We start from the raw sequence: 12,597 nt of genomic DNA, 5'->3' as shown, positions 1-12,597 counted from the left end.
ATTTGAGAGAGCAAGTGAGACACAGCATAAGTTGGGGGTGGAGAGGGAGAAGCAGACTCTCTGCTGAGCAGGGATTCTCAAACTGGGGCTCAGTCCCAGGACACCCGTGACCTGAGCTGAAGGCACAAGCTTAACTAACTGAGCCACCTAGGAGCTTCCTGGGTTTCAAACATATAGCTCACTCCACTCAGAAGACATTCCCAACCCTGCCATTTACCAGCTTTGTGACCCTGGACAAATTATGTCTTCTTACCCCTAAAATGGACTAAAATGAGATAATGTGTCAGCATTATCTCAGCAGTCAGCATACAGGAAATGCTCCATTAAGGCTGTTATTACTACGTGATGATGCTTCCCCATCTACCTCATGTCTTATATCTTTCCTCTCCTCATGGCCAAACTTTCTCAGCACAATCTACAAATGCTGCCTAGATTTACCCATCACTCATGTATCTTTAACTCCTACTATGACTTGGCTTCTGTCCCAATTCATAATCTCAAGTCCTGGCTTCTTCATTTTTGCAATGAGGATAATAAAGGGGTTTTTTTTTGTTTGTTTGTTTGTTTTGGTTTTTTTGAGACTTAAATAAGCTAATATATTTAAAATGTTCAATACACGTTAGTGGTTGCCAGTGGAATCCTATGAGTCACTAACAGTATCTGTCTCCTCTTTTCCTCCCCATGGCCACCACACTTGCTTATTACCTTACTTCTTACGTCTAGATTCCTGTAATAGTTTCTTAAATGGTCTCCACAATCTTTTCTTCCCACTATTGCCAGGATAATTATCCCAATCATTCCACTTTCCTGCTCAGAAACAGTTACTGGCTTTCACTGTGGTTATATAAGGGCCACGTCCAAACTTGACCTGGCACTTGAGAGCTGCCCACACTAACTCTACTGTTTATTGTTTTCCTAGTGATATTTTTCATTATGCTTACTCTCCAAAATACGTTATCTTCTATCCGGGCACTTAGCTGGATTATATGTTTCAGCTGCCATTCAAATACATGGGACTATGTTCCTAAATTCTCCATGGAGGGAGGCAAAATTAAGGCGTGTCACCTCTAGGCTAGGACCTAGAACACAGCTGTTTGCCTCCTCCGTGCTTCCTTTCCCTTTTTGACCACTGGAATCTGAATGTGGTCACCAGCCTAACCGGTGCCTATAACGACAAGGTCCTTAGAGGACAGGATTGTTACAAAGTGGAAGCAGCCTAGGTCTCTAAATCAGTGGAGGAAAAGAGCTTTCCAAACTGTGGACAAATGTCCTAGATTATTATGCAAACCGTCCTAGATTGCTATGTAAATGAGAAATAAATTCCTTAAGCCTCAGAATTTTGGGATTCTGCTTCTCATAGCAGCTTAGCCTACTCTGAGTAATACAATTACTTAACAGTGTCTGGTGCCAGAACAAAGATAAGTACCCTCTGGAGAAAGAGAACAGCCTGAAGCTTAATTTATCTCTACATTTTTGTTTCATATCATTGGCATTTGGGGCCAGAGAATTCTCTGTTCTGTTAAACTGCCCCTCTCATTGCAGAGCATTTAGCATCCATTGTCTAAGGCCCATTTAATGCTATTAGGCCCTCTCTAACATTTCCATCTATCCTCTGGGTGAGTGGGGCCTGGTGTTAGGCTAAGAACCACTGTGCATCTTGACTCTACTGATCCTGGTCCTTTCAGGCCATTTGTGCTTCCCTGCTTCCTTTGTTCATGTCATTTGCTTTAGGTAATAATATCCTACCCACTAATTAATTAGAAATTTTAATTTTTTTTGCTTTTATTTTTTAAAAAGATTATTTATGTAGGTATGTATGTATATATGTATGTATTTATTTAAGAGAGAGAGAGAGAGCACACATACACGCATGAGTGCAGGGGAGTAGGGCAGAGGGAAATGAGAGAATCTTAAGCAGACTTTCCCCTGAGCCCAGAGCCCGACTCAGGGCTTGACCCCACAACCCCAAGAACATGACCTCAGCTGAAACTGAGAGTTGGACACTTAACCAACTGACCCATCCAGGCACCCCCTTTTTGCCCATTTAATTTTAAATTTCACTTTAATACTTATTGTGATTCCTGGTCTATCAGAGTTTTTTTTTTTTTTAATTAATTTTTATTGGTGTTCAATTTACCAACATACAGAAAAACACCCAGTGCTCATCCCATCAAGTGTCCGCCTCAGTGCCCGTCACCCATTCCTCTCCAACACCCGCCCTCCTCCCCTTCCACCACCCCTAGTTCGTTTCCCAGAGTTAGGAGTCTTTATGTCCTGTCTCCCTTCCTGATATTTCCCAACATTTCTTTTCCCTTCCTTTATATTCCCTTTCACTATTATTTATATCCCCAAATGAATGAGAACATACACTGTTTGTCCTTCTCCGATTGACTTATTTCACTCAGCATAATACCCTCCAGTTCCATCCACGTTGAAGAAAATGGTGGGTATTTGTCGTTTCTAATTGCTGAGTAATATTCCATTGTATACATAAACCACATCTTCTTTATCCATCTATCAGAGTTTATACAGAGAGAGATACTCGAAAGGGCGTCTTAGGATTTATAATATGAAGCATAAGATCTGCAAAATCAGAATCATTTAAATGGGTGCTACATTTTTCTTTCCTGGAATGGAGCATGCTAGGAATACTTGCCATCTAGAAAAATCAGTAAAGGAATAAGGAATAAGTAAAGGAATAAGTAAAGGAATAAAATAATAAAGGAATGGGCGCCTGCGTGGGTCAGTGGCTGAGTGTCTGCCTCTGGCTCAGGTCGTGATCCTGGGGTCCTGAGATTAACTCCCACATGGGGCTCCCCTTGAGGAGCCTGCTTCTCCCTCTGCCTGTGTCTCTGCCTCTCTGTGTCTCTCATGAATAAATAAATAAATCTTCAAAAAAGAAAACTAAAGGAAGGTTTTCTTCTCATGGTGAAGGTACACTAGGGTCATTTGGATTGATATTCTGGTTCAGAACTAGAAAATCTAGGGGGAAATCTATCTGTTGGCATCAGAGGGCCAAGAAGTTAAATCCAGAATTATGGAACCATAATGTAAAATGGGAAGGAAATCTGGAAAAGATAAGCCTGGTATTGGGGAACACTTTTCCCTTTGGGGTGTCTGCTGATTTCAAAAAAGGGAGCTAAGGGCCTGAGGGCTATCAATAGCCTTGCTGACCTAGGAAAGAAAAAAATATGAGTTCAGGGCCTGTTGTGAGGTGGGTGGCCTTTTGAAAAAAAACAAAAACCCAACCTTCAGATGGTGACTCGAAGGGCTATCCCCGAGTACTGTGCACTGGAAATAGAATAGTATTCTGTGGGACTGAAGCCCGGTTTTAAGTATTTTCAATTACTGAAACTAGATTAAATGATTCCTAGACTCCTGCAAGAAAAAAAAAAAGTAAGTTCTTTCTGGGGTTAAATAACATCATCCTCAAGCTTAAATGATTTCTACAACTTTTCATATATTATGTCTGGCACTCAGTCAAAAATAAAGGAACATATAAGGAGGTAAGAAAACATAAACGAATACCCTAAATATAAATAGACCCACAGGGGATCCAGATCAAGGAATTATGAGACTCTAAGCAACTAGTTTTAATAATTCAAAAAAGTAGAAGATCAAGCACTTTTACAGAAATTTGGAAACTATTAAAAGAATCAAATAAAAATTTTATGACTTAAGGGGCGCCTGAGTGGCTCAGTCAGTTAGTTAAGCATCTGCTTGTGGCTCAGGTCATGATCCCAGAGTTCTGGTATGGAGCCCTGCATCAGGCTCTCTGCCCAGCAGGGACCCTGCTTCTTCTTCTCCCTCTGTCTGCCACTCTGCCTATTTGTGCTCTCTCTCTGACAAATAAATAAAATCTTTTTTTAAAGATTTATTTATTTATTTATGAGAGACAGAGAGAGAGAGAGAGAGAGGCAGAGACACAGGCAGAGGGAGAAGCAGGCTCCTCTCAGGGAGCCTGATATGGGACTCAATCCTGGATCCTGGGATCATGCCCTGAGCCGAAGGCAGCCGCTTAACTGAGTCACCCAAACACAGTAAATTAATTCTTTTTTCAAAAAAATATTTTATTTATTTATTCATGAGAGACACAGAGAGAGGCAGAGACATAGGCAGAGGTGGAAGCAGGTTCCATGCAGGAAGCCTGACGGGGGACTCGATCCCGGGACTCTGGGATCATGCCCTGAGCCAAAGGCAGCTCAACCGCTGAGCCACCAGGGCGTCCCAAAGAAGTTAATTCTTAAACTGATCTTTTAGATTCAAAATATTCCGGTCAGAATCCCAATAAAGGTATATTTATTCTACAAATATCAAAATTTATTATACCACCAAAAAACTAGAGATACTAGGCACAAAATTAGGCAAAATAGACTATTATCTATTTTTTTTTTTATTGGCAAAGTTTTTCAGAAAACTTTTTAAATCTAATTAAACCACCCGAATCTGTCACTCTAGTCCTGTAAATTCTAATCGAGGTATCTTGATGGTTATATGTGCTATTGTTTACACTGTTAAGATCCACATGTAAAGCCATTACACAAATAAATAATCAATGTCAAAATTCAAATGGTTTATCGTGTTTTACCATAGGAGTAAAGGTCACAAAAATTGGGAAGTCTACATTTCAATCCACATTAGATTTTAACAGTATCCAAAATTTCATATAGGAGAATGGTTTACTATAAATGACTGTACACAAAATTTAGACAACAGGTTATATACAAAATTAAGAGAAGATTCCACTTGAAAAAATGAAAAAGGCAGCTTAGAAACACATCTGTGTACATAAAGGCACTTCATTATGACAAAGATGAAACTAGAGAGCAATGAGAAAAGCGTGATCTTTTCAAAAATTGATACCAGGTTAATGGATACCTATATGGGAAAAAAAAGAAACTTAACTCCTACCTTATGACAAGCACAAAATTCAATTCCAGGTTTAAATGTGACAGGAATAATGATAAAGCTTCTGGAATAGCACTGTCCAACAGTGCTTTCTATGTTGACAGAAATGTTCTGTATGTGTACTGTCCAATATGGTAGCCACAAATCATAAGTGGTTACTGAGCACTTGAAAGGGGGTCAGTATGTGTCCAGTAGGTGGCCACTGAGGAAAATAATTTTTATTCTATTTCATTTCAACTAATCTAAATTTCAAATTAAATAGCCACGAGTGGCTGGTAGCTACTGAACCAGACAATGTAGTTCTATAGTATAAGGGAATATATTAATAAACTTGGAGCAAGCAAAGATTTCTCTCTCTCTCTCTCTCTTTTGCATTATGGTCTTTGCTACATCCAAGATGTAGACTCTCTCCGAACTGGTTTCTATTCAGTACTTCCTTTTTGCAAATACAGGTCATATCTTCCTGTTTGTCTAATTTTTTTTAATAATACAGTACATGCTGTGGGTGACACAATATAAAGATTCTGGATCCTTTTATCCTTCTCTAAAATGGTTGATTTTTGTGTTAGTAGGCAGTTCAGTTAATAACTGATCACCTTGAACTTGCATAGGCTTAATTTTGTGTTTTATTTATTTTTTTTAAAGATTTATTTATTTATTCATTCAGAGAGAGCGAGAGAGAGGCAGAGACACAGGCAGAGGGAGAAGCAGGCTCCATGCAGGGAGCCCGATGTGGGACTCGATCCTGGGTCTCCAGGATCACACCCCGGGCTGCAGGCGGCGCTAAACCTGTGCCACAGGGCTGCCCAATTTTGTGTTTTATTAAGGTAGATAAGTAGAAATCAAAGTGTTTCCCAAGCCCTCCCTCACTTGGTAGGACTCAATCTCCAAATTGTCTCCTCTGCAGATTTTTGTCAGGGCTTGTGTATGGTAGGTCTAAGTAGAATAGGTCTTATTTTACCAAGAGCATGGTCCCTGATATTAAATTCTGGGCTAGATTCTTGTGTCTCAGCAGAAGCCCAAGGTATTAACAAGGTGTTAATGAGGTCTTACCATTCTGGCTGAGCCAGAAATTCTGAGTCCAGCTCTGCTTCCCCTCTACTGTATTCATTCTGCTTTCAACCTCCTAGCAGTCTTTCTGTTAAGCCTCTGGTGGCTTTGCCCTTTACACGTGCAGTCCATTTCCCAGCCAAGACTTGCTGAGGACCCCACACAGTCTTCTGCGGAGTCTCCTTCTGCACACTCTCTTCTTTACAATCAGTAAGAAAAAGGCATCCCAATAGTGGGCAAGAGGCTTGAACAGGTGTTTCACAAAAAAAGGATACTTTTTTGTCCAACAAACACTTAAAAAGATATCACTATAATGGCATTTAACATGTTAAATGCATGCACAGTTAGTAGCATTTCCAACTTTAAAAAGACTAACATTGCCAAGTATTAGTAAAGATGTGAACAATGAGAAATTTCATGTCCTGCTGGTAGGACGATAAACCGATGCAACTGCTTTGGGAAAGTCTGGCATCATCTATCAGACTAGGCCTATACTATAAGTACTTCTATTCCTAGCTATGTATCCAACAGAAATGTGTAGAGAGGTGCAGGAAGAATGTAGGAGAACATTCCTGCAGTATTGTTTGTGACAGTCAAACACCGGAAACAATCCGAATGTTCATCAAAAGTAGAATGGGCAAATTGTTGCTCATTCATACAACGGACCATCATACCAATGTGCTGAACTTCTTCCATTTGTCCCTCCAAATTCCTGTACTTCATCCTACCAAGCTATCTGAAGTGAGGAGAAGGAATACATGGCCTAAAGCATATAGGTGAAATGGTCATTTTTAAAGAAATGAGATACCCTTAGTCTGAGCCTAGAGGGAAAGTGAGAGATGAGCTATCAAAATAGCCATAATTTGATGATGGGATCTTAATCTTCTTTAGGAAGTATGAAGCAAGATTAGGATGGAGTCAACAAAATGAAGATTTTTCTGTTTACTAGCATCATTAATAGAAGCCAAATAAATGTAAAATCATGGCTGTAACAAAATCTAGGAAGAAAATCAACATTATTTTTAACTACTTCATGAGACTCTTGCTTTTGCAGCAATGGAATTGGATAATGTTTTACCCAGGTCTTGAAGTTTAAACCAAGAACATACAGACAGTATTTATTACTGAAATGAACTAAAAATACCTACAACATATAAAGAAATAAAATGCTTACTTGGCTGACGTGCACTGGTGTTAAAATTAAGTCCAGAACTCCAGACCAGCCAGCAAATACACCAAGTGGTATGGCATATGCTAAAGCAATCATCAAAAATCTCATATTGCTGTAAAAGAGAAAATATTATTACAGATTCAAAATCTTGAATTTAAATTCTTACTCATGAAAAATGTAAATCATTTGGAAATCAGAAGAGCAGAATCAGAAAAAGAAAATACTTGTCTGTTAAAAATTCAAAGTTCTTTACATTTTTTGTTTTTATAAAATCTTTTTTGTTCACATTGCTTAAAATTGTCAATGTTTATTATATAGATGAATTACCAACATTATTTCATAGAATGAATAGGTAGGTTCAGTTGAAAAAAAGCTCTTATTTGAAAGGATAAATTACTATTTCTCCTTATGAATGAGGTAGAAGAAAAAATCAAAGAATAAAAAGAAATACAAAATTTGCTAATTTTATTATTTTCAGAGGGCAGTTTTAACTTTTGTTTTAATGCTATTAAAGTTTGTATCAGGGCAGCCCAGGGTGTGATCCTGGAGACCTGGGATCGAGTCCATCAGGCTCCCTGCATTGAGCCTGCTTCTCCCTCTGCCTGCGTCTCTGCCTCTCTGTCTCTCATAAATAAATAAAATCTTTAAAATATACGTCAAAGTTTGTATTAGTCAAAGACTTGAAAAGGCAATACAATGGAAATGGCTCAAAACCAAAAAGTATAAAAATATGGGGAAAACATGTCTCTCTTATCTCATTCCCCTCTTCCCACAATTACCAATATTACCACTTTCTTGGGCAACTTCCCAGAAACATTGCAAAATATGCAAGCCTATGTATATATACAAGCGTGTGTGTACACACACACATACATATTACATATTAGTACGTTAATTTATATATATTCTTATTACATATACTATGTTGTTATATATACGTGTGTATCAATGCATATGTTCTCAACTCTGTGTGTGTCTATATATATATTCTTCTCCCAATCTTTTTATATAAGTGGTGGCATATTACAACCACTGGCTGAATTTTAGTTTTTTAAAACTTAGTAAGTCTTAGAACTCTTCCGTAGTCAATAAGGAGTTTCCTCATTCTTTCTTAGAGCTGCATAGAAAGAACTCCATTATGTTGCTATATCATAATTTATTTAACCAGTCCTCACTGAGAAATATGTATCTTTTATTACATATAATAAAGGTATTATAAAATTATATATATGTGTGTGTATATGAATATAATACCTTTGCTTTTACAGTCATATCACATGTGGACTCGTACATTTGGAGAATTGAATTCTAGAAGTGCAACTGCCATGTCAAAAGAGTATGTGTATTTGTAATTTCAATAGATAATGCCAATTGCCCTCTACGGAGATTGTACTTCTACATACCTATCAAAATAGCTAAAACAAAAACATAGTGATAACACCAAAGTCTGGTTTAGATGCACAGAAACTAGATGATTCATATATTGCTTGTGGTAATGAAAAATGGTACAGCCACTCTGGAAAATAGCCTGGCAGTTTTATTTTTTTTTTTAAACTAAATATGCAACAACCATATAATCCAGCAATTGCACTCCTGGGCATTTATCCCAGAGAAATGAAAATTTATGTTCCCACAAAAACCTGCATACAAATGTTATTTGTAATAGCCAACCCCCGCCCTAGAATCAACACAGATGTCCCTTAGCAGGTGAATAGTTAAACAAACTGTACATCCACACCATGTAATACTTTTCAGCAGTAGAAAGGAGTAACTACTGATACACAAAACAACCTGGTTGACTCTTCAGAGAATTATTTTTTTTTTCAAATTTTAATTTAAATTCTGGTTAACATAAATCATAATATTGAGTTCAGGTGTAGAATTTAGTGATTCATTACTTATACACGACACCCAGTGTTCATTGCTAAAGTGCCCTCCTTAAAACCCACCACCCATTTAACCCATCCCCTGCCTACCTCCTCTCCAGCAAGCCTGTTTGTTCTCTATAGCTAAAAGTCTGTTTTCTGGTTTGCCTCTCTCTCTCTCAAAGTCAATCCCCAAATGTATGTGCTATATGATTCCATTTATATAACATTCTTGAAGTGACATTATAGTAATGGAGAACAGATCAGTTTTTGCCAGGGGTTAATGAACTGGGGCGGGGGAGATGTGGCTACAAAAGGACAAAAAAAGGGACCCCTGAGATGATAGAAATATTTTGCATATTGACTATCAATGTTAATTTTCTGGTTGTGGTATTATACAACAGTTTTGTAAGATGTTATCACTGGAGGAAACTGGTTACAGAGCCCTCTGTATTATTTCCTACAATCGCATTTTTATTGATTCATGTGAATCTAAATTATCTCACAAATAAGTTTAATTTAAAAAATGTAATAGAAATTACATACCATTAACAATAGCTAGGAAAGCCCAAGATCTCTAGGGGTGGAAAGAAAAAGTAACCTTTAATCTAATTAAGGGCACAGAATATTATCTAAATAGATGGAGAAAAAGTCTGTATTGTCAATTCACCCCAAATTAATCTATAAATTCAATATAACCATTAATGTCCCAGTTGAATTTTTAAGAAACTTAAGAAATATGATCTAAAGTTTATTTGGAAGAATAAAAGTGCTTCGAAAGCTTTGAAACTTATCTTTAAAAAATATGAAAAAGGAGGACCTTATGCTATCACATATCAAGACAAACTTCATGGCTGTAATAAAAAATTATATGTGAATTGCTCAAGAATAAAGCACAATGGAGGAGAATATAGAGGGCTAGCAAACTGCTAATAATTGTTCAGTAAATAGTGCTAGTTTCTTTATGGGGAAAAACCCACAAAACTCCTGCATCACTAGTTAACATCACATACTATGGTAGATTGTAGGTGGGCTGAATTCCTAAATATAAAAGATAAAGCCAGAAATTTAATAATCAAAGAATCCATGGACAAAATGGATGATATTTATTATTATTATTTTTAAAGATTTACTTATTTATTTTATAGAGATAAATGATGGTGGTGAAAACACTGGAGCATAATCAATGATTTTTTATTTTTTCCCAGACAATGGGATTAGAATCTAGAGAAGCAGTTACTCTGATAATCCACAAGTAATGACTCTGGATGTCCTTTGAAGGGCCAGAGAAAATTACATTGATAGGCTAGGGGACTGGGGCATGGCAGGTCCAAAGAACTTGCCCTAGAGAGTCCTCTCCTAGAGGTAATGCTGCAGACTTAACAAATAATGGAAGAAATGAAGAAATGTCAGGCATCAATGAAAAAGGTTTTTTACAGAGAGGAAAGATCTTACACTTTATGGTTTTAACAGAGAATAAAGATCTTGACTGTAGGGTAATTAGAAGAAAACACAGGGTATCTATCGTAGTCAGAATGATAATTTTAGGTTGTTTTTCCTTGTCAGAACAATTGTTTATACAACTCCTTAGCTTAAAATCCTTCAGTGATCCCTCATTTTCCAGACTAGTCCAAATTATTAGCCTGGCATAATAGGACCTAACCTAACACTCTCCTGCTTTCTTGATTGCTATCTAAACTGGCACTGCGCAAAGAAAAACTTAAATAGCATTAAAAAAAAAAAACTATCATTTTAAACCGTCATCTTACAAATATGCACCACTGGTCACCATCCGATTTAACTAATATTTTTATTTGCCTATTATGTGGAAGACAATATTCTACATGCTGCAGAGATGTGATTTTTTTTTTAGAGATGTGATTTTTAAACTTTTTGCTATACTCCAAAAGTAGGAAGTATATTTTTACTTTGTGATCTACCCACATATACATCCGTATATTCTGAAGGAAAAGTCTCACAAAAAAAATATGTATCCTTACTACATATGATACAATAATATTTCCGTTCTAGCTTATTTCATTCTATTTTTTTTCCAAGGTGCTCTACCTACTAAATTAGTTGGTTGAACCAAAGTTTGAAAAACAGTGTTTATATAGCTATGCTAAGTTGGTAGCCGCCAGCAAGACGAAGCTCTGAACATTTGAAATGTGGTTAATGCAACTGAAGAACTGAGTTTTTCATTTCATTTCATTGTGATTGAACCAAATTTAACAACAGAAACAATGAAAAAGTGCTTTCTCATTAACTACAAATAACTTTTTTGGTAGGAGCACATTTCACTTTAACTGCTGCGTCGGGTAAGATACTATACAGCATGCTGGGTGTAGCATGTGTTGTTTCTAGTATTATAAATCTGTCACTGATCTTGGTGTCAATGAACTGACTCAGTTCTCATTTTTTTCCATACAGATAACTCTGTAATTTGCTTATTTGAATATTTTATGAAGAAAGAGTAAAAGAGAAGAAAATATGTTGCAAATTTCACGATGAATGGCAACTGTGATTTGTTGCAGCACAGCAAAATGAATGCTGTGTAAAAAAAAATTTTAAGACAATTAAGTGGATAATATTAAGGGACATATTCAACAAATACACAGTAAATTTTATAGGAAGTTTCTTCTCATCAGTCAAAAAGAAATTTAAAAAAATTAGTTGCCCAAAATCAGAATTAAATGTCCAACAAACATTAAAAAAAATTTTTTTTTCACAGATATGAGTTACCACTTTGGTCAGCCATAAAATGGCTGGGATTCCCATACAAAAATAAAACCTTTTTTATTTAAAAAAATTTTTTTTAAAGATTTTATTTATTTGAGAGAGAGTGAGCAGCATGAGCAAGGGCAAGGGTAGGGGCAGGGGGAGAGGGACAGACTCCCCACTGAGCAGGGAGCCCAACACAAGGCAGGGCTCACTCCCAGGACCCTGAGATTATGACCTTAGCCAAAGGCATATGCATAACTAACTGAGCCACCCAAGCGACCCAAGGAAACCACTTCTAGATGAAGAGATGATAAAAGAAATTGTTATTTCAGCTATGGGAATTTTGTTAAAAATGATGAAAAAAATTTAAAAATCTATTCTACAGAAGTTAAAGATCTTCCATTAAGGCCCAGACAATTGCCTGAAGAATATGACTTTTCAAATAATATCAAAGATGTATTGATCCAAAATTTGAAATACTGCTAGTTTTTTTTTTTTTTTAACATAGGCTCCACACCCAGCATGGAGCCCAATGTGGGGCTTGAACTTATAATCCTGAGGTTAAGACCTGAGCTGAGGGGATTCCTCAGGTGTCTCAGCGGTTTAGTGCCTGCCTTCGGTCCAGGGTGTGATCCTGGAGATCTGTGATTGAGTCCTGCACTGGGCTCCCTGCATGGAGCCTGCTTCTCCCTCTACCTGTGTCTCTGCTTCTCTCTCTCTCTCTCTCTCTCTCTCTCTCTCTCTGGGTGTGTGTGTGTCTCATGAATAAATCTTTTTTCTTTAATTTTTTTTTTTACTTATTCAGAGAGAGAGAGAGAGAGAGGGGCAGAGACACAGGCGGAGGGAGAAGCAAGCACCATGCAGAGAGCCCAGTGTGGGACT

At 37.2% G+C, this 12,597-nt stretch overlaps 1 protein-coding gene across 1 annotated transcript in view; it reads right to left on the bottom strand.

The window, feature by feature from the left end:
- The window catches only part of SLC49A4 (solute carrier family 49 member 4), an 86,171-nt gene that overhangs the window by 35,142 nt on the left and 38,432 nt on the right, over positions 1-12,597 (bottom strand). Inside the window, exon 5 of the mRNA XM_025990581.2 lies at positions 7,133-7,241. Coding sequence (XP_025846366.2) covers positions 7,133-7,241 — 109 coding nt within the window. The remainder of the gene's footprint in view (positions 1-7,132; positions 7,242-12,597) is intronic.

Source organism: Vulpes vulpes, chromosome 1 (assembly GCF_048418805.1).
Source record: "Vulpes vulpes isolate BD-2025 chromosome 1, VulVul3, whole genome shotgun sequence".
Lineage (NCBI taxonomy): Eukaryota > Metazoa > Chordata > Mammalia > Carnivora > Canidae > Vulpes > Vulpes vulpes.
The sequence above is the reverse complement of the archived record's forward strand: the minus strand, read 5'-3'. Positions and strand labels throughout refer to the sequence as shown.